We start from the raw sequence: 22,500 nt of genomic DNA, 5'->3' as shown, positions 1-22,500 counted from the left end.
TGTGTCTGTGAAGTCTTTTCCTTACTGAAAAACTCTCAGAAATCTCTTCTTTCAAAACGTCCAGACACACACTCATAGGAAGATTATTCTTTAGCCGTGGCAGTTGTTCATTCCTTTGGGAGCTTGAAACTTGCGGAAAAGAGCAAGTTTCCTTTGAAATTGACAGTTTTCGAAACCATGGAACATCAGTCATGATCTCAACTTGCCCACTTGAAAGTTCTCTGTGGATTCGATAAATGTCTCTGTTCCAAGGAAAAGAGCGAGACATTTCTGATTTGCTGTCCGCTTGGCCAAAACCCAAATTATCAATAAGCTCACTATTGATGGCAGTGACAGTATCAACCCAGCTGTAAATTGAAAGCTTGGTCACAATGCCAACAGAATTTCTGTGATCATGCACTATGCAAAAGTGATAATCAAGAGATGATGAAAATAACTGCCGCTCAAATTCTAGTGGGTCAAAATGTTCAGATGGACGCAACGAGACAATACGACTTGAATTTGCTTGTAAACTGTACACTTCACGAAGCACACTATTCATGCTTAAAGCTGGACATAGAGAGAAACTGACACGACTCAACAAACAGTTTTTAAATTCAACTTGATAAAGGTTCGTGCACGAGGAACAAGAAAGGGTGCAGAGATTAGGGCAATTAACAACTGACAGCTTGATGAATCCACATTTGTGAAAGGAAACACTTTTGACAATTTGTGAAGAGATGAGAAGTTTCATCTCAGTATTGACACTTCCTTCCTCATTTTCATGAACTCCTTTGAACATGTGTTCAACATGAAGATATTCAAGGCTTTGTAGCTGACATATAAATTGGGAAACATGCTCTATGGATAAATTCTTGCACTTAGACAGGGTCAAATCCCGCAAAGCCATGCATGTGAATTTGGAGTGTACCAGAGCGATGCATTTCTCAAATTTGGGCAATTGCAGACTGCTAAGTATCGCACTCTAGGAAAAACTTGCAAGGCTAATTTCATTCCTCTGTCTGATAGAGCAGGTGTATGTTCTCTTTCCATTGATAAGCCATACCGAAGAAGCTCTGCTTGAGTGTACTGTCCCTTCTCAGGAAACTCATCCACATATCCCAAATGAAGACATTCAAATCTAGGATAGTCAGCATGAGCCATTAACAGTGCTGAGAAGACTGCATCCTTGGTTAATGATGGTTGGATAATTAATTCCTCAAGCCTGAAGGCTGACACAAGCACAAGGTATCCCAAATCTACTTCTAGAGCATCATGACAAGCTGCAATTGATACTCTAGTCAAACATCGGAAGCTACCAAGTCTCCAGTTGTCCTCCACTACATGGCGAAAAATACCCCCTGGAAAGGGTACACGAACCAGTTCAAGCCGCTCAAGATGTCCTGCTCTTCCTAAAGCATGAAAAAGAGGAAAGCAGGTGACAGGGCTGAATGACCCTGTCACAATGTCACCCATGCAGTTTTTCATGATGAAGTGCTCCAACATGGGACACGAAAAATCTTTGAAAGGATCAGGATCAGTGAATTTAACCCACTGCAATTGAAGAAAGCTCAGTGTTCCTATTGCAGGTAACAAAGGAACTGTTACACCGGTCAGGATGAGCTGGGATAATCTTACACCCTTTGGAATCGATAGGTTATTCAGTGGTGAAATCGGGAAGTCTCCCCCTCGGTTTCGAAAACCACCAACAATTTCCAAATTTGGATTGATTGCCAACATGGCGTCCAATATTTGAATGTTTGATGTGCTGATTGATCTGAGTTTAGAGCAAAATGTTAAGGCAGCCGTGATACCATCCACGCTCAACGTATCTGCGTGCCTTTGCTGGCGTTTAGTTACTGATCTAGGATGTATACCTAGCACACTGTTTACTTCTGGACATCGCTTCAACAGCCTTGAAAAAACGGCATCTGTAATGAGTGAAGACATTTCTCCATACCATTTGCCTTCCGTAAAGTCGACTGCTTTTCTTGTTCTCAAGTGGATTGACGTCGCGTTTGATAGTTTCTTGGATGTTGTCTCAAGCAAAAGAATATCTTTGAGTGCCAAGGAAGACATAATTTTCACCAAGATCTCCAGGGACAAGTGCTCGAACAAAACACTGGACCCTTCATGGATTTCAACCCCATTTCTCGATTGAAAAAGCTTCTTCGAAACGAATTTTTGCCGAAAATTGTCCGAATCAAGATGGTTCTTCTTTTTATCCATGCCAATCCTAATCTTTTGCGCTAAAATCCTTCTTCACCCCACAGCTCATTTTAACGTGCTACCATCGGTCATGATCGATTCCTCCTCGTCTCCGAATATAGATTCGGAGAGTTGCGATTACTTGCCGATTAATTTTCCGATGGACGTATTCGTAAGATATGAAGGTTAACAGTGGCTACAATGTAGATCTAGCTAGAATGTCTCTTGTTAAGGAAGGGCTTTATATTGGTTCAAGAACGGATGCAATTGTCCTAGCTAATTCCAAACCACCCGACGATAAAATAAGAATCCTAACGGTGGACCTTGAGCCTCTCGGAATAGATGATGGTGATTTAATTCTTTCAAAACACGTGCAATGTTTGGACGAACCTGAGGCAGACCTTTTGAGTTTCTTTGACGAATGTTCTGAATTTATTACCAAAGGAAATGAGAGCAAGGAACATGTTGTGGTTCACTGGTGTGTGTTATTTTTCGCACAAAAACAATCTTAATCTTACGTGAAGATATCGAAAATCAGGAAGGTTATAATGGTGCAAAAATAGTGGACTACAGGGATTTGGAATCCACAACACATGAGAGTAATTCGGACACCCGTGGATGAGGTTTGTGTGTTATCCAACATACTCAAGTCAAGACAAGTGGAATCGGCAAAGGCTGATTCCAGTCGCTCAGAACTGGGTACTTCGGATATTTGAAAAAAATACTAATAACAGGATAATAATTATATGAAAAAATTGCTCCATTCTGATTGGCAAAGAAAAATACAGTTTTCAGGTAACATTCTGCGGAAAAGAGGCAAGTCATTGCAGAAAGAAGTATTAAATATGAATTCTGATTGGTCAATAAGCAAAGAAAGTCAGAAGCTAGATAGTTATTGCTTGATATGTGGTTCTGCTTAATTAAACATCTCTAATTTTTTCATGTATAGTATCAGTGAGTAATCACGTGATTTTTCTCATGCAATTTGGACTATAATTAATAAGTGCTTGTGAATTTTTTCATAGACTGTACAAATTGCACTCGCCCAGAAAGGGCTCATGCAATTTTGTTTGTCTTTCAAGAAATTTACTCATGCTTATTTATTCCAAATTGCACTCAAAGTTATTACCTGTACTTTGTCTAATAATAGGAATAGTGTATTACATAATTTATTGCGCAGTGTATTTTCTCCAAAACAATGTGTACCAAACATCGTATTCATAGTTTTACTGAACTCAAGCTACAAAACTACATGCATTGTTACATGTAGCTCATCTTTATTTCTTTTTAAAACTAATAAAAAGATAAAACCTTGACACTCTTAGCCTCAGCCTTACCCTTGGCCTTTGCAGATTCCACTTGCTTCGACTTGAGTATGTTGGATAACATACAAACCTCATCCAATATTATAATAAAGTTTCTTCTTTCATACTATATCCGCTTCCTGTTTGCTTTACAACAGAACAGATCACATGCAAGCTTCTTTATTTTTTAAATACAGTGGATTGTCCACTTTATTCCTCTCATGTATTGTGGATTTCACATTCCTGTAGTCCACTATTTCTGCACCATTCTAACCTTCGTGATTAAAATTGTACACAAACTGGATTAGTGCAAGATATTTTGATAGTCTCAAGAATTTTAGCATGACACATTCTCTGTCACAATACATTTACATGAAGCACTGCTAATTATTTTTTTTCTTATTTGTCCACAGCCTCTCAGGTGTATCACGCAGTTCAGCTGTTGTATTAGCCTACTTAATGAAGACAAATCAAGTGTCTCTAGGTGAAGCCTTGGTTCTCTTAAGGACGGCATATCCTAAAGCCAAGTAATGAGTTTTGTAATTATTTTCTTAACATGATCACTTTACCTTTAGGAGCATAAAAAATTTAATTATTAGTATCACTGACATTGGCATTAATTTTTTAAAAAAAAATGGAAACAGGGTGTTTTTTTCATTGCTTTTCAAAAGAAAATAACTCAGCTTTTGACCAAATATATTTGAAAAAGCGTGACCAAATTGGTTATCTTAAGGTTTGAATAAAGGGGTTAATATGTAACATCTGACTGACAAATTACTCCTTAATTTTGACATGAAATTTGACATTTGAAATTACAATGTTGCCATGCCAACTTTTCCTATAGTGCCAAAATGGCATCAAGGTTTGAAAAAAGCTGCATCTTATGAATGTACATGTAATTTGTCACCTGTGATATTACAGTACCGCCTGAAAGTATTGATCCCTTGACCGCGTCACTGCCACGTCACCTTGTTGCGGCTTTCCCTTGGTATTCCTGCATTAGGCCGATTTTTCGCCAAGGGAACTTTACGGTTGGGGTCCAAAGTTGCAGGGGGAAAGGCAACTGAGGTAAAACCTCGGTAATTAAAATTCCACGGTGGAGTTTGGAAGGGTTTCCGTTGTCTTTGTGTTTTCGCTAACTTAGATTAGAATGTTAAAATCCCACCGAAGAACAGAAGCTGAACAAGTTTCGTCTCAAAATTGCAAACAGCAAGAGGATCATAATCACCAGACATGAACCTAGCATCAGCTTTTCTATATATATGCGAAGGAAATATCTGTAGCCAGATAATTTCCAAATTCATTTGTAACCTTCATGTCCATAGTAACTGGAAAACTGTCTGATAGATCGGCAGGTCTAAAACACAGGTCACTCATTGCAGGTCATTGTTTTACCTTTTGGAAAGTAACCAAAACCCTCAATTTTCCCAACCCTAGGCCTAAGGTTGGTTTTTAGGCCTAGGGTTAGGTCACTTTCAAAAAGGTAAAATAATGACCTGCAATGAGTGACCTGTTTTTTAGACCCACCACTGATAGATACCTTTTAAAAAATGTTGACAGTTTTGTCTTTAGATTGTTTACTAATTCCCAAAAGATTTGACCCTGGTCATACAGCTAGTTTTTGAGAAAAAGGCCTTTGAAATGTCTTGTTTCCAGTCTCCCCTCCAGCATTTTCCCCTGATTTGCATTCCTTTTTTTAAATAAAATTACATTTTACATCAACTGCAGTGACTAACACTTCAGAAGAGACATCCTGTTGCTTTAATTTCACAGATTTCAAAAATTAATATTGATCTTTTTCTTCTGAAAACTGTAGTAAGCCACCTTAATTAAGTGAAAAAATCCACCTGAACATTACCCCTAATAACTGAAATGGGCCCACATAGGGACAGAGAAGACTTCTGAAAAAGTGGGTGTAATTTGCACTTAACATATACTTGCACTCTTATAGAATCTATATTTTTGGTAGAGTTGAATTTGAGACCACTGAACACAAATACTGTAAGCCCATTCATCACAGTTGAATTTGAACCCTGTTAGTTAGTTTAGTTTATTCACCATACTCTCGCAGCAAAAGCTGAATTACAGTAGGGGTCGAACAGTAAAATTATATACATCACATACATTTAAACATAGAGCATGGTGATAAAACTCCTGAACCTTTCGGTATGCGCGTTCACTTTTACACCACTAGCTGACCCAGATCTTAATGTGTAACCATGGCTAACTTGAGTGACCAGAGGGATAACATCTATTATGGGTGGGGTCTCCTTAGCCTTACTAAAAAACTCAGCTGACAGATTTGCACGGCGGGCTTCAAGAGAGACAAGACCAGTACTAATAAGTGCAGCCTCATATTCAACCAAGGGACAGATTATCCTTAATGCTCTTCTCTGCACCGACTCAATAACATTACTAAGGTACCCAGGAAGGGCAGACCACACTGGTGCACCGTATTCCAGAACAGACCGGATCATAGAGCAATAAATGCGGACAATATCTGCTTGCTGAACGCCAGCCTTCCTGAGTACCCCTAATCGTTTCGTGGCCTTCTTAATGATGAAGTCAACGTGCTCATTCCAGGACAAGTCAGAACTAATGTAGACCCCTAGGAGCTTACAGTTGTCAACTTGCTTGGCTACTGCGTTACCAACCACTAAGGGCTGGAGGTTAACGCATTGGCGTTTTAAGAAGTTGATCTCCATCTCCTTATATTTTTTAGGATTAAGTCGCATGCCTCTAAAAGTTGCGAACTCATTGATTTTGTTAAGTAAGATTTGTAGATAACTTGGGCTACACTGAGGCTCGACCTCGCGGATGGTAGTATCATCTACATACTTGGCACGTAGTGGCCAGGAGGAAACTAAACGGTTAACAAGAATTGCAAAGAGCATAGGAGCTAATTTAGTTCCCTGGGGAATACCACCAAGGGGAAAAACGGGGGAGGATAGGGAACCTGCAATTCTACAAAGCTGAGGTTGTTGAGTATAAAGTTGCCTATCCAGTGTATTATCTAAAGCCTCTAAGATTGAATGAAGTATGTAAACTAGCGTGTGTGTAGTAGACTTGGGGCTAACTGAAAATTGTTTGATATGTCTAACAGGGTTCGTGCTACTCCTTGAAGTCCTTGAAAAGCCATGGAATTTTGGACTTCAAGGGCACTTGAAAAGCCCTTGAGAAAAAGGATTTTGTGGAAAACTGCTTGAAAACTCTTGAATTTTTGCTTTTGTGAAAATTGTTGAGATTTCATCATGCTGAGTAAAGAGACATTTAAAAAATTGAGCCCAAAATTGACTATTAGGGAAACATTAAAACCAAAAATTAAAATGCCCATGTGTGCGCTTAACTTCCAGGATGTGGTAAGGAATATCAAGGTAGGCTTTTTCAGCAAAGAAAACACTGAAGCACTATGTATGGCATAGAAATCTTCTTGAAAACTCCTTGAAAACTCAGTTCTGGTTATTGAAAACTCCTTGAATACTCCTGGAATTTTACAGAAAAAGTCTGGCACGAACCCTGGTCTAATTGCCCTGGAGTCAGCGAAATGAACAAGTCCAATGTAAATCCTTCCATCACTTTGGCTAGGGGAGATGTGAGTGTTATAGGCTTAAGTCTTCCTCCATGACTTTAGGAGGTATTACCTTAGGTGTTGGGGTGACAATAGACTCCTTGAGGATTATGGGGACACATCCTTCCTGTATAGAGCTGTTCTAAAGGTGGCTGACGACTGGTGCCAACTCAAGCCCAAAGTCCTTCCAGATTCTTGAGGAGACTAGGTCGGATCCCGAAGACTTGTTCGATTTTATTGTAAGCAGGGCTTTGTAGGCATGATATTCCGAGACCAGGAACTCAGCCGGAACTCGGGTGGGGTCAGTCAGCACATCACCAGATAGAGGATGGAAATGTGAAGTCAGGTTCAGCAAGAAAGTGTTAAACTTTTCCTCCAACACTTGTGTATCAGGTGTGTCATTGTCCAACAGTTGGTACCGCCACTCCGATTTGCTATTTTGCCCACTCAGAGATTTTATCTCAGTCCACCATCGAGAAACGTTCGTGTCCTTTAAGGACGAAACCTTGGAGTTGAAATATTTACTCTTGCACTTCCCTATTTCCCTCTGAACTTTGTTTCTTAGCAATCTAAATGCATGAGAGTCTTTCCCCTGAGCGATAAATGCATGCTGTCTCCTAGCAATCAGTGTTTTGGAGCTGGTAACCCAGGGCTTGTCAGTTGAACAAATTCTAAACTTGCGATATGGGAGGTATCTTTCAACTGCGTCTTGCAAGATGGAATAAAATAGCTCAAACTTGTCCTTAGTAGAGGCCAGACTATACACACAGGCCCAATTGAATCCTGTGATCCATCTCCCAAATGCACACACAGCTTTCTCTCACGTCTTGTTTGTAAACAATAATTGACCTGTTATCCCTGGAGGCCACAGCAGGATTACTACTGTAGGTATTATGAGAACAGCATAGTGATCACTATGGCCCATCTTAGGGAGCTGAATTGGCTCAGCAAACACCTTAGGATGGTTTGTAAGAGTCCAATCCAAAATGCCAGTGTCACATGTCTTTAAGTTGACCCCGTGTAACCACATTCATATTAATTTAGTTCCCTAACTAAACCTCTGGACCATGCCGCCTCCTTGCAGTCATTTAATTAATTTTGTTGATAATTTCATCTTTTTAGTCCCAATGATGGTTTTGTTGAGCAGCTTCAGCTTTATCAAGCTATGGGATGCACAGTGGACAAGACCAATCCTGTGTACAAGCAGTACAGGCTCCAGCTGATGGCTTCTCAAATACAGAGTATGTTACTCTTCAGAAATTTAATCAAACACTAAATATTATATATATATATATTTTTGAGCTTAGTTGGTGGAAACCATTACCACTCTGTGATTTCAACAAGGAGATGGTATTATACACTAACACATTATGGCAGATAGTCACTATTTGTGACCTTTTTGGTCAGTATAGGGCTCGCTTTCCAAAAGATTTTAGGGTCTTTTTTTTCCTGACCACTCTTCTCCTATTTCGATAGAAGTCATATGGGAACATTCTGGCAATTGCAAAAGGTGTCTCTAAACATGTACACTTGAGCCCTAATCATTTCTGTCATCAGTCTTTTATTAAATAAATTTAATAGTTAAAAGCCGAAAAGCTGATAGGGGGACTATGAATCCAGTTGCATCAAATTTATTCAAGCGGATCAATTTTGGTAATAGGAGAAAAAGAGAAACCTGAGAAATTGGAGTAGAAAACCAGCAAACCTAAACCAGTCCAGAAATCAAACTGGTGAAAATTGCTTTGTACTGGAGTCCGGTTAAATGAAAAAGAAGTCCTTGAACTGTTACAAAACGAAACACCAGAGAGCGGAAAGAAAGCCACAAAGTATGGCATGAAAATATTTCAAGGTAGCAACTTGAAAACTTTATTTTGACAATTAATTTTAAGCATCTCTCTTAGTTTAATAACGTGAAGCAAAACAAAGCAGAACATTGTAACATCTGGTTTCTTCTTACAAAATAAAGTCAGGAAGATTTGTGTAATATCTTGGAGGCATTTTTAATAAAGCAATTATTCCACTCTGGCTTGTTCAATATGAGATAATTATAGCGAACTTGGCACTATGTGCCTCGTTTTGGCTATCTATCATCTCCTATCCAATGCGCGCTCGTGGAATAATTGTTTTACACTTCATGATTAACGTAATAATTATAAGCAATCTTCAGATCTTTCTAGTACAAATCTAGCATATCTATTATTAAGTTTAATCATTGGAGAATGACAACTATTACAGAAACTACCACTACCTTTGCTATTGCTCCTCTTCCTCCTACGGCTATTAAAATTAGAAGCAGGCCGTCCTTACACTCTCAGGGACTGAATTTCGAAGGGCATGGCCAAATTTGTTTTTTTAAGGTGTCTCTGGCAGCTGCTAGGTGGTCCACACATGGATAATTAATTCTTATTATGATCCCAGAGCACAGATGTAATTATCATAGCTTTAACTACTTTTTTATGCAGCAGTCAGACTAGCAGTTAATTGCTGTAATTGCACCTGTGCAATTTTTCAATAATTGAACTTACCCACCCCAACAACTACTTGGAGTTCCTGCAACAAAAATTGCATGTGAATGGGTCTCTTAAATTATTTTATAATAACCTTTCTCTGAGTATTTGAAAAATGCTGAGATCCAAGTGCTATCCATTGTTATTTGCACAGGAAAACAATATGCAAGCAAAGACCTGCTTTCCTTCCTTATAGAAGAACTCCAATACACTTCTTCCTCTGGTAACAAGAGCTATAAATGTCGAAAGTGCAGGTGAAATTTGACTAATATAATTAATATTAGATAATACTGTGGGGACAATCAGCTCAATAGTAAATAATTATTATTATAGTTTTTTCCCCAAGTCTAGTTTGCAAAGTTACATTTTAACAAAACCATGGCCATTGATTTTAATTTCTGCAAGTTTTCTTTTTTAGTGAAGGGTATTATTTTGTGCTTTTTTAAATTTGTTTTTTTGTTATCAGGAGTATTTTCAGCATTTAGCATACACACATTTAGTTAAGGAAATTGCTGGAATGCACTCATTGAGTTTTGGTTTATGATTTGATCTTCATGTACATATTAAGGAAAACTGGAACTGACCTTGGAAAATTATTTGTTTTGGCTTGTCGAGTTTTCATACGTCAGTATTGTGTCATTTTGCCTGGCACAATACTGAGGTATGAACTCCACTTTGCTTTGCCTGTGTATTTGAAAGAAATGGTCAACAAATTCTAGGTTTCGCAGATGATGACACTGGAATAAGTATCTGGTATACATCTGCTGACACACATGTAGTCAAGACAAAATGTGTTTTATTTTTATTTTCGTTTCCTTCTGCTTGAATGTGTAGAGGGATTACTGCATTGGGAAAAATTTCAAATTTTTGACTGCTAGTTATAAATGTTAGTATCATTGCCTTTGCAAATAACATAATTTATGCTGTTAGAGGTGCAAGTAGGTCCTGGATTATTGCTGCTTGATGCTTCATCTTAATTTACTTCCAGAATATAGCATCTCGCTGTACTCATTTTTCACTGTGCTGTGCCAGATTTGCCTTGTGCATATGCTTTTTGGCCTAATCACATCCAGCTGCACCTGAAGTGTGCAATTCAGTTCTCAAGCTTGCAAGAAAGGGTGATTGGCACGGCCAATTCGTTTGTAGATCAGTCACCATTGACTGCATCAACATTGGTTCAAATTGTGACATCAGAGGTGTGATTCATTTGTAGGTTATCATTGTTTGACGTCACCTCAGTAATTGCACATGAACCAGGAAGTGGGCAGACTTCCTTTAAATGGCATAAACAAGATCTTTATGAAGTGGAGCCTATAAACAACTACCAGTGCACCTCTCTGTTTGTTGAGCCTGTCAGGTGGATGCTTCCTTTGCTTGAAGGAACGGTCGATGGAAAGGTGAAGTAAAATAATCATGGGTATTCAACATTTAAGCCACAGAAGAGCTGGGCAATTTGTTGTTTTGTGAAACTGCTGCAAAATTCAACCTAATTAATGACACTAAAAATAATGGAAGGAGCTCTCTCTAAAGTTGTACACAGAACAATGAGTGGTTGTAATAGGATAACTGCAGGAAATATCCCTTATAACGGAATGCATAAAAATTTTAGTTTATCATTAGTTGTTTTCTACTTTTCAGCTTCCTTGCCCCAAGTGTAATGGGAGACTTGGATCATTTAATTGGGCAGGTACCATTTTCTTTACCAAGCTGATAACCAGCTAATACCTACCCTGGTCCCAGAGGTTTTTTTTTCTTCTTCTTCTTCCTGGACGAAATTTCACCATGAAGTGGCGACAACAAATTAATGATGAAAATCCTTTGGTTGCGGTCCCTATGAATCTCATTTCCATGCAGATCCCAACTGTCAAACGCTTCAAAATCATAATTAAAAAACAACCCATGAAAATCACACTATTCTCGCCTCCCCATCGGTTGTTTAAATCATGGCAACCAATCAAATTTTGAATTGCTTGGATGTTAAAATAAATGTATCTGCCAGTCAGAATCAAGAGTCACCGGACTGTAAACATTAATGTAAGTGAGGTTCATGGAGACCGAAAGCAGATTGTGGTTTCTCTTCTCTCACTGATTCACTGTTCCTTGTAGATGCTTTGTGGCTAAAATTCATGCAAGAAGAAAAAGATGAAAGAAAGAAACTCTGGGACTAGGGTAGCTAACTTGAAGTTACTGTAATAATTATGCTGGGAATGCACAAAGAGTAGATTTATATTAGATATTTTAATTAACCCTTTGCTGCCTGAACCAGTCAGACTTCGTAGGTACTCGTTTTACAGTCTAATGCCAGACGAACTTACTTGTCAATGGGTTAATCAGTCACTGAAAAACTACATCCCCATTAACTGAACCGGCCAAAAGCTGCCAGACATAGTATTTTACTCTAACGCCAGACAATTTTACTCATCAATGGGGAACCTCCGGGAGTCAATGGGTTAAGGAAGTGATCATCGTACCAGCTCTAACATGCTCAGACATCTGGCTTCAAGGTTCAGTTAACCCATTGACACCTGGGAGTGAGACTTTAGATTTACTCTATCGCCAGATGACTTTACTCATCAAGTGGGGCCGTCCTAGAGCGTTTGAGGTGTCAGTGGGTTAATGTCCCCTCCATTAATTTGTAGAATGTTGGTAGCACTGATTCTTCAAAGCCCCAGATTTTTACATTTGCTAATTAAGAATATACTTGTTTCTGTTGCCTCTGTAAGGGCCAAGATTATTATTTTCTTCCCTTCAAAAACGGTTTGTATTACAATGAACAGGAAGTTGTATTTTCCATTGGCTGAGGAACAAAAGAAGTGGAAAATGATTTCTCAAAAACCTCTGGGATCTGGGCCAGAGGGGCCTCATCTCACAATCCCTGTGCTGTCCGCCTTTGTTGACTGAAATTTCAGAGCCCCAGTTCCCACACAATCCTCAGTTAATCAGCGAACTTCACACTATTGGTTGGTCATGTTCCTTAAGATTTGTTAGACTTCAGTTTTCGGTAGTTATGCCTTTATTGTTTACCATTCTAGGCTGAATTTGTTTGTGAAATAAGAGTCAGTTGGTGGCGGTGAGCTTGACAATTATAGCTCCCACAGATATGTGACAAGAAGTACCTCCAGTAGCTGCTGTCTTTGTCAGATGCATGTGAGCAACCTCAACACTGACTCCTTTATAAAGTCAGCTGTTGATTTGCATCTGTATTGTGAACAGGGTACCATCTTCAATACTAATTGCAATCAGTTATTTAGGGGCAAACCACTTCCTTCTTTTGATAATTCTCAAACAACAAAGAATAATATATTAATGAAAAATGCACTATTATAGACTTTTGCAAGTGGCACCCTTCAAAAATGTACTTACTTACTAACTTTTGAGTGGTATTGTATTCATACCAGTGCTGATGCCCTCAAAATCTTGGGATTCATTTGGTATCTTGCTCAAAGGCCAGTGTTTTTATTTTATTTTTCTCAGGAATGCAATGTAGCTGTGGCAAATGGGTGACTCCTGCATTTCAAATTCACAAGAACAGGGTTGACGAAATATTGAATAATTATGTCCGCCCAGCAGCCGGCAGCAAGCTTGAACCCAGCTGACATTCAAACACGTTGATTTTTCTTGTACTGCCAGAATGTACCAGGGCTTTTCTTGGAGAATTTGCCCAAAACAAACTGTAAAAGTGTTGTTAATTAACATCAGGATGAATCTGACAGCTCTGACATTCAAAAAGGCTTCAGATTAGAGTTTCTCCTGTTTTCATCTCTCTGTTTGCAGGCATATACAGTATACCATAACTGTCATGTAGTGGACAAGTTTGTGGTATTTTGTTTCATCATAAAGAACCATTGAAAGGGCTTGATTCAAGACATGAAGATATGTTGTAAAAGAAATAATAATAAATTATTAGCTTGTCAATTATCTCATCCGTATGCAATGGGGGATATTCAGGCTACCTGAAACGTTACTAAAGAGAAAACTATAAGTTCTCCAAACTTAATTTTGTTGTTGTTGTTTGGATGTTACAATAGTGGTAAGTTTTTTCTGTATGAAATACACATTTGAACAAACTACAAAATGCAAACCTAGCATGGCACGAGCGTGTTTCCCCAAGTTTTGGAAAACACTAATCTTTCTTCACTTTGCTGCATACTTTTTTTGGTTTGGGCAGTTGGGTGGTATTCCTCATTATTTGGGGGACTGTTCTGGGTTTTGGGGAGGTGTTCCTGCAATTACCACATGCCATTCAGTTGCGTACAAATGCATTGCATTCTTACGCTAGTTAGTGTTTGAAGTCATTTTCTACACCATCCAGCTCCCTCAAGATTTTAAAGTTAGTAATGACCGACCATTACTTAGGAAAATTCCAGTTACATAAGCATGTCTTTTTAAAATTACGGCACAAAACTTGGATAACTTTGTGTTTAGTTAACATAGTTAACAAAGATTTGATTTTTTGACCATATTACCACTTTAAGACCTAACTGGCAAAATTTTGAGCATTGAGTTTTATCCGAAGGCTGTTTATTTTGAGTGTAAGTTTTGCTCATGTTCAAAACTGACCGACTGGACCTCAGAGGGTTGCATCTAGGGAAAGTGACATCATTTACTCGCCAGCTTAACATGTCAGCGTGTAAATGCAGCACACAAGTTTAAAAGGTTAATTAGTCTGAAAACCCAAAACTCTTGTGCTGCATATTAATTCAAACATGTACACATGCATTGCATTCTTAAACCACCATTTCTCCTAAATCCAGCTATCAAGATTTTAAAGTTAGTAATGGTGGACCATTAAATAGGAAAATTCCAGTTAAAATAAACAGGTATTTTTTAAAATCAAGACTTAAAATTTTGGTCACTAAGTGTTTAGTTAACACAGTTTTAAAATCCAAAGAAAAAGAAGAATTGATTTTTTGGTCACAGTATAAACTCTTTAAGTGTCACTCTTAGGGTTAAATTAAAGTAACAAAATTGATGACTCTGGCATAATTTATGAGAAATATTTTTATGATCACTTTCCTGGCATTTTCACTGCATTTAGTGGGTTACTTTTGTTTTGAAGCACACAATATCCATCAGCTTTCTTTCCTTAAGGATTCCTTAGCAGCAAATAAGCAGGAATTTTAGAACATTGATGATACAATATGCAAGTCTTTTTTTTAATCCTAGAGCGCAAGTCAAGTGACTTCCCTTGAGGTCTTACATCTAGTTCTTTTTACAACTCAATCAGGGCTAAATTCAGTTTTACCAAGCATTCAAACCGAGTTTATCAAGTTTCAGGTGCATTTGGATTACTGTAACCAGCATGCTTAAGTGCTTCAGGAGAAAACTTGTGCACTTGACTGACTTGCTGGTCTGCATCCACTCTGCTGTTTTAGCTACACGTATCGGTAGTTGGAGAGGTTGAAAGTAGCAGCATCAGACTTGGATTCTAGACTCTATTTCTTTATCTGTGCTCCTGCACTCAAATGCACTGAATGATTCACAGGAATTTGAATCCAACACATGGAAAAAAGGTGCTAAAAACACCATCCACAAAGGACTCTCTTTTTCAAGTGATGAAGATGGCATCACCTGCAAAGCAAACAAACAAAATAATGATGGCAAGGACAACTAAATATTATTTCGAATTTCCAGTGCACAATTTTAGCCAAGCTTAAGTATTGGGGTAGACTTCAAATCCAATCAAATCTGATTAAAAAAAAGCATATGAAATGAAAATTAAGTTGGCTTTTGGTGAGAGTGGAAAACTGGATTACCCAAAGCAAAACCTCTTGGAGAGGAGTAGAGAAGGAACAAACTAGACCTTCGCATGACATTAGATAAACCTTTATTACTTGGTGGTCATTTTGGAGTCCATGGTGAATTAAGGCTTTGTCTTTGCATTCCAGGTGATCTGGTGACGTAGTTTGGAGGACTCGGAAGAAAAATTTTAACACCGTATCCCACAACCGTGCGCGGCCTTAGGTGTTGTTTCCAAACTCTGTGCAGTATTTCCATCGCCAAAACTCAACAGATCATTCCGTGTCTACCACATTTCCTCTTACTGAATGAACATTTAAGTAGAACTGACGAGCTCTAATCTCGCCTCTGCCATGTTGAATTCGAAAATAAGGCCGTGCATGTTTGTGGGATATGGTGATAAAATTTTTCTCCCCAGTCCTCCGAATTACGTCACCAGATCACCTGGTTGTTTTTGCACGTCTAGCCTCACACTGAATGAGAGGTTAGACGTGCAAAATCTTTGCTTTGGACATTAAGTGATATGGGTCTATATAAGAACTAAACCTGCACAACGCACTGGTGGACCGAGAGTTCTCATTAAGTGTTGCGGCACCCACAAGAATAAATTAATTGAATAAAAAGCATTCATTGATTCTATAATGAATATAATTCGCAACAATGACTGTGATCTCAGAATAACAACAAATCTTGTGAGATAGCCTAACCTCTCCCATTTCACATTAACCCTTCAATATCATGGGTGACAAATTACTCCTTAATTTTAGTGCAAAATTTCAGCGTCAAGTTATATTTTCACATGTGAAATTGCAATGTTGCCATGACAACTGTTCCTACAGTGCCAAAATGGCATCTTTTGAAAGTCATTTGTCACCTATGATATTAATAGCTAATGAAATGGTATGGTCGTGAAATTAGGGAATAATTTCACTTGCCTTTTGTCCGAAATCAAATTATTTCCCTCGGCTAAACGCTCGCGAAATTATTTGATTTTGGACAAAATGCACGTGAAATTATTCCCTGAAATTATTCCCTAATTTCACCAGTCACCATCTGATTACCCATACCACTTATTGATTTTACTCTAATGCCAGACGATTTTACACTGTAATATTGTCAATGGGGTGGGTCCCTCAGGGCTTAAGCTTAAGGTTAATCAAGAGGATTTGTCAATAACCCCAGATCGCACGCACTCTTGCAGACAAACATGGCAACAGTGCACATTCTAAGTTAATATTGGAAAAGAAAGGAGACTGTACAGCTTACACTTGTTTCCTCTTTCCTTTTGACATAAAAAGGCAACTTTGTATATGTTGTGAGTCAATCACTGTGAGACTGACATCACAACTCTGGTCTTTCTGAGACCTCTCTTCAGCCACAGACAATCAGTCAACTCTGAAGGGCGTGTTTGAAACAATGTTAGAGCACAAGACTTCATCCTCCTTTGATAAAAAAGCATAAACCAGGAAAAAATCCTACAAAAACCCCCACTATTACTTACAGGTGAGCTTGTCCTTCACTTGCATAGCCATCGTTTTGATTTCCTGTGTATTGGAATTTGCTTCAACTCACCTTGTGAAGTCTGTGACAGTGAATAAGGCCATCGCTTCCAACTTCAAACACAGAAAAACCATCCAAATACCTACACAGCAGAAATGCTTGTTACTAAAATTAATAAAGATGCTGGATAAGGAAACCTTACTGATGATGACAATAATTAAGTTACAGGGGTTTAGATGGGCTTAATTTTGGAGGGGCTTAAAGCTGGAATAAAAATGTTTTTAATGTAGCAACAGGTATATGTAAATCAAAGTCATTTCAATGTTTGGAAACCGACAACAGGGAATTAAGCAACAAAATAGAATTTCAGATTTCTACATCCCTTTGAGAGTGAAACTAGATTGTGCAAAAGAAAAACTGTACACAAACAAAGCTCCTAATTAAAGAGGAAGTGGCCCCCACTAACCAGTAAAACCGTCTGGTGTTAGATAGAGTAAAATCTATAAAACATCCATTGGGAGTTACAGGGTTAATAGCTGATCCTGCCTTACTGGTAAGTTGAAGCCTGTTAACTCAGTGTTACAGTGTAATACTACAATTAAGGAAATGAAGAATTATTTCAATGGTTCACAAGAAACTTATTAAGTTCATTGAAGAATTGAATTAAAAGGGAGAAATTAAAACATACTGTTATGCAATAATTTTTCCAATTTCCTGTTTTTGTGAAAGTGTTCAAAATTGTCACGAGCTCAAAACTAATTATAAGCAGGTGTAGTTTGGTGGTTGACACAGAGATGGGCCTTTATAAACATGCAGTACTGAGCTTAGGAGCAGAGGGGATAGTACAAGTTGCAATCTACATAAGCTTTCCAAATATTCTACCTTGAAGTTCACAAAAAACCAAACATTAAAAAGTTTGGTAACAGTAAAAGGAAAGGAAAGGAACTTTATTTAAGTGTCTAGTCGTTCTAGCGCTGGAGCGCTAATTGGGGACACTGTAAACTGAAATGAACAATGAAAGTAAATCAAGTCAAATGTCGGTTTTTGACGAGAGGGGAAACCAGAGTACCCGGAGAAAACCTCTCGGTGCAGAGTAGAGAACCAACAAACTCAACCCACATATGACGCTGAGTCTGGGAATCGAACCCGGGCCACATTGGTGGGAGGCGAGTGCGCCATCCCTGCACCCGAATGGATTTTTTAAAGGATTTTTTATACTGCAAATATCATGTACAGTCTCGCTGCAGTTTACAATTCTTTGAGAGATAGACCACCAACACTGGGGTTCTCCATGACTTTTTACTTTTTTCTGATCACATGAGGGATTTGTGAGATGGGACCTATGTGGTTTGTAGTCCTCATCTGAAAAGACTTAAAGAAAGTCTAACCATTGGCAGATGAAATTAAAAAGGCAGCACTTTCTACCCCTGAGTGTTGGTTCCACTGAGGTTGTGAACACACCATCTCCTGCACGAAAGTCTGATGCTTAACCAACTGATTCACCGGTCGTCAGCCAACATTATTTTCTAAATCAAATTTCATTTTGAACTTGAATAGATTCCTTTAAAGGAATGTCAGAGCTTTCTCTTTTTTTTTTTTTTTTTGCTTACATTTTTGCTTACACTGCATTTTCTCAACATGTTCTGCTTAATACATTTCTTCTTCACACTACGCTTTATACATACCTGTATCGATTTTCACCATCCCTGACCTGTCTTCCAAGATATGGCAAATATTTTATTAACAATGGAATTCCTTTGATTCTCCAACGCACTTTGATTGCACCCTCATTGGAATGCTTTGAAATCTTCAGCACATCCAAAGACAGTTCTGTCATACAAGTCAGTATCATGAATCTAAAGCCACTTATCTGAGCTTTGTACTGATAGATTCCACTGGAACAAAAATAAAAATAACATTGCAGTTATATATACAACAAAATTTTGAGCAGTTTTTAAAATTGCAAATGCTGGGACTGCTGCACACTTTCCCTATACTAGTTCATACAAGTTCAACTCCAATTTTCTCTTGACGATACTGAATGGCACAGCATGTTCACTCTTACCTCCCCAACGGACCACTGGCCCCAGTTGTTCAAAGACTGGATATCTTAATCCAGTGGCTAAGTCACTATCCACAGTATTTAACCCTTTGACGTCCAAACCAGCCGAAACCAGCCAGACTTAGTATTTTACTCTGCCTAACGCCAGACGATTTTACTCGTCAATGGGTTTATTTAATTTATCTGGGTTGGTCAAATTATTCCAGTCCAAAACGGCTTTTGTTGGCCGTTAATTTTTTTCTCTGCAAAAACGTTTTCAGTTTGCTATATTGCAGAGTCGCATTCCTTGACCACATTGGGTACAGCAGGTATTATGAACTGATAGCCTGTGTCCGGCAAGCCAATGAAAATGCTGAAAATCTGATATCCGTAGTTCAGTTTTCAATAAAAAATATTATACTTCGTGTTAAATGCTGGCCAAGATTTCCTTTCACACCTTTCAACTAGATGTGCTTAGAGTGTGTATTTTCACAGTTACAAAGGCAAATACTGAAATCTTTGCAGAGATTGAAACTGACAAAATTTAGCCACTCGTCCACCGGATACAGTTATCCAGACTTAATGAACGACTGAGTCCTGACCTCAGCAAGCATCTACCTTGGTTACATGGATGGTTCTTTGAAGAAGATGATATCACTTCAATCAGAAGGTGCAGGCACAACTAGTCCCAGTCATCTGCCGTACATTTCAGTAAAAGAACATGTAAAAACTCTCAGGAAACGAAAACAAGAGGCAGTTTTTGCAGCAGATGGGAACCATCCTGTCATTTTTTGTAAAGAGTAGCATGGAATTTCAATTTGGACAAAAAATGGAACTGATATCTTTAAAAGCGTATCAAAGGAAGGCCTTATGACATCATGATATTGTTTTGAGAAACAATTTTTTAGTAACCCATGCTACAGATTTTGTGTAAATAGAATGTTCTCATATTGTTGCGTTAAAAATTTGTGAAAAACATAGTTAACTCGCTGAGTTTTTAGGCATTTTCTGTTTTGGTCATGTGATTAACCAAATATGGTTGAGAGTCAAACCAGACAAAGAAATGTTAAATAGAAAACAATTGGCAAAAAGGATAACTGTAGAGTTAAACCTTTGACGTCCAAACCGGCCTAAACCAGCCAGACTTGGTATTTTACTCTGTCTAATGCCAGACGATTTTACTCGTCAATGGGGAACCCCTGGGAGTCGATGGGTTAAAGGAACTTGAGAAATGGCTATTTGAAGAAGTCCATAGCAACCGTTTGGTAGTTAAGAGGTACCCCCTAAAGAGTGCATTTAACTGCTGGAAAGACATCATCTAAATGATTGGCCCTTCTAACTAAAATTTAACATCATTGGGAGTCTGCCCTCCTTATTCACACCCTTGCATGCAGGTCTTGCTGTTTTATATCGATCGGCTAAAACTAATCTTTATTGCTGCGGAGCAAACACATCGAGCAAGCAGCAACGTATTCTGGATTCATGAGAAGGTAGAACAAATTCTTGAATTCAACACTCATGTTTTTCCCAGAATGCATCATAATTAGCCAGAATGCAGTGCGCCATTCACCAGCTTTTACCAGAATGTAACGCATTTGCGCAGAATGCCACCAAACACTCTGGAAATTGCTTAAGCACGTCAGGGGGTCCCGTAAATATTCAATGAAACAACACATTATGATGTAAGAGTGAAAACGCAACAATTCCAAATCTAGATTAAGTCCTCGCATATAAATCTTAATGCACAAAATGTTTCAGTGTTCAGAAACGTAATAGCTAACTTCTATACTTTCTTACACCCATTTTCACAATTCTGCCAAATAATCGCCAAACTGCATTAATAACCATCCATCGAACTTCTGAACATCGCAGGTAACAATGACTTAGTCTCCAATGTATTCAATGTCATAGTTTTAGTTCATAGTTTGACTACCACAAGGAAAAATACCTTGTGCCTTACTCAATTCTATATGCACTATTACTTTGCTTACTATTATGCTACACTCTTTTTTTTTATAAGAACATAATTTATAAGAAATTAATATCAAGTCTGAAATCTGTGAAATTTTACGAATATTTTGAAAATAACAAATATAAGTTAGTGTGTTGAAAATCTGTAAAATACAATACAATTACAAAATTATTTCTTTCTCTAAATGTAGTTGAAACAAACTCTGCTCAGCTACGTTTATTTCCATCACAGTGTTTCTGTGAGAAATGCATTAAAAAAAAAAAAAGGCCAAGTGCCATCTGACGTGGCATCTTGACCTCACTGACTGCAACAAAAAGCGATGGAACATGGTCACCCCAATATAATTTTTGTTCTAAAACGGAAATGTCATTTAAGAATTTTTAAGAATATGAATTCAGCCTAGGCCGGAAAAACAAGATTTTTATAAAAAAGTCATTAGAAACAGAATGTTCTGCAGCATTACTATCTGTTAGATACAAAAATTTGGTTTTATCAACGGAGTTGATAATGTAAATTGGCCACCGTACAGAGATTCTAAAAGCTGACGTTTCGAGCGTTAGCCCTTCGTCAGAGCGAATCCAGAGCGATTCGCTCTGACGAAGGGCTAACGCTCGAAACGTCAGCTTTTAGAATCTCTGTACGGTGGCCAATTTACATTATCAACTCCGTTGATAAAACCAAATTTTTGTATACTACTTCCCCACCGACGCAGCACCACAGTTTCTTTAGAAACTACCCCTTCATTTATCTGTTAGATACACTGGTCAGAACTGGAATACATCTGTAACAAAATTAAACTTACTTTGTTGTAGCTCCTATGATATTGTTGACAAATTTAACATTCTGGTGGTACATAGAATAATTTGGTGTCTTCAGAAAAAATTCTGGGATCTGAAATGTAATGTTTGCACACTAAGGCTCAGAAGAAATTTCTCAGGCAAAGTGTATGTTCATTGAGAATTCAAATAACTTATTTAACCCCTTGCAGTCCCGAGGGAGACTTTAAAAGATTTTATTGTCTAATGCCAGGTGATTTCATTCGTCAGTGGGGGACCTGCTTCGGGGATGAATAGGTTTCAACAACATCTAGGTGACCACTCAAAAACTGGGTCCCTAACTGATTAATGTCCCATTAATCACTCACTGAAAAACTTAACGTTTTCAGTATGGAGAGTTAACTTTGTCCAATGCCAGATGATTTTACTCATCAATGGGCGTCACTTCAGGGATGAACAGGTTAAATGTATAAATTATTGGAACTTTTTAACTAGAATATACAAATTAAAAGGAGAATACCTCTTCTCTTAAATGAAGCAGCACAGAGGAGAGCTGAGTAGCATTTGGTCCCAGTTTATATTCCTTTTTCATGTCTGACTTTGTGTTGTTTTCTGCACAGAGTACTGTAGGTTTTGCACCAGAGTTCACTTCAGAGAATCTAGAATAAGACACTCTTGAAATAGATTGAGAGTTTACCACAGAAACCTGTATAGGTACTCTGCAAGATTCATCGTCTGACCTTGCACACATCTGTTCATTTTTCACTTTCTCTGCAATTTTCTTAGGTATATTGTCCTGTCCTTGATGAAGACTTGAAAGATTTGTCTTGCTAAGGCAGGGTTTGTTGCTTAATTTATCCTGGTCAAAAACCAATAAAACCAGTTGCTTGTGATCTATCAATGGGT

General features: G+C 38.2%; 3 protein-coding genes across 5 annotated transcripts in view; 1 reads left to right on the top strand and 2 right to left on the bottom strand.

Annotated features, from left to right (window-relative positions):
• Positions 1-2,358, bottom strand: part of LOC138030380 (F-box only protein 38-like) — a 3,188-nt gene extending 830 nt beyond the window's left edge. The window contains 2 exon segments of the mRNA XM_068878303.1: positions 1-897; positions 900-2,358. The exon segment at positions 1-897 is cut by the window's left edge and continues 830 nt beyond it. Of these exon segments, the coding sequence (XP_068734404.1) occupies positions 1-897; positions 900-2,208 (2,206 nt within the window). The 5' untranslated portion in view covers positions 2,209-2,358.
• On the top strand, positions 2,270-13,481 carry LOC138030397 (dual specificity protein phosphatase 12-like). 3 transcript variants are annotated; one of them, XM_068878322.1, is made up of 7 exons: positions 2,270-2,665; positions 3,905-4,018; positions 8,182-8,300; positions 9,721-9,820; positions 10,780-10,963; positions 11,205-11,249; positions 13,041-13,481. In XM_068878322.1, the coding sequence occupies exons 1-7, from the start codon at positions 2,367-2,369 to the stop codon at positions 13,068-13,070; spliced, it is 891 nt and encodes a 296-aa protein (XP_068734423.1). In that variant the 5' UTR covers positions 2,270-2,366; the 3' UTR covers positions 13,071-13,481. The 3 variants fall into 3 exon arrangements, with proteins under 3 accessions (XP_068734423.1, XP_068734418.1, XP_068734426.1); XM_068878317.1 differs by having other exon boundaries at positions 2,276-2,665; positions 11,205-11,253; XM_068878325.1 differs by having other exon boundaries at positions 2,436-2,810; positions 11,205-11,253.
• The window catches only part of LOC138030389 (uncharacterized), a 13,879-nt gene continuing 4,416 nt past the window's right edge, over positions 13,038-22,500 (bottom strand). Inside the window, exons 2-6 of the mRNA XM_068878310.1 lie at positions 22,115-22,500; positions 21,621-21,709; positions 18,491-18,700; positions 16,878-16,947; positions 13,038-15,137 (exon numbers count right to left, since the gene is read on the bottom strand). The exon at positions 22,115-22,500 is cut by the window's right edge and continues 241 nt beyond it. Of these exons, the coding sequence (XP_068734411.1) occupies positions 14,982-15,137; positions 16,878-16,947; positions 18,491-18,700; positions 21,621-21,709; positions 22,115-22,500 (911 nt within the window). The 3' untranslated portion in view covers positions 13,038-14,981. The remainder of the gene's footprint in view (positions 15,138-16,877; positions 16,948-18,490; positions 18,701-21,620; positions 21,710-22,114) is intronic.

Source organism: Montipora capricornis, chromosome 2 (genome assembly GCF_036669925.1).
Source record: "Montipora capricornis isolate CH-2021 chromosome 2, ASM3666992v2, whole genome shotgun sequence".
Lineage (NCBI taxonomy): Eukaryota > Metazoa > Cnidaria > Anthozoa > Scleractinia > Acroporidae > Montipora > Montipora capricornis.
The sequence above is the reverse complement of the archived record's forward strand: the minus strand, read 5'-3'. Positions and strand labels throughout refer to the sequence as shown.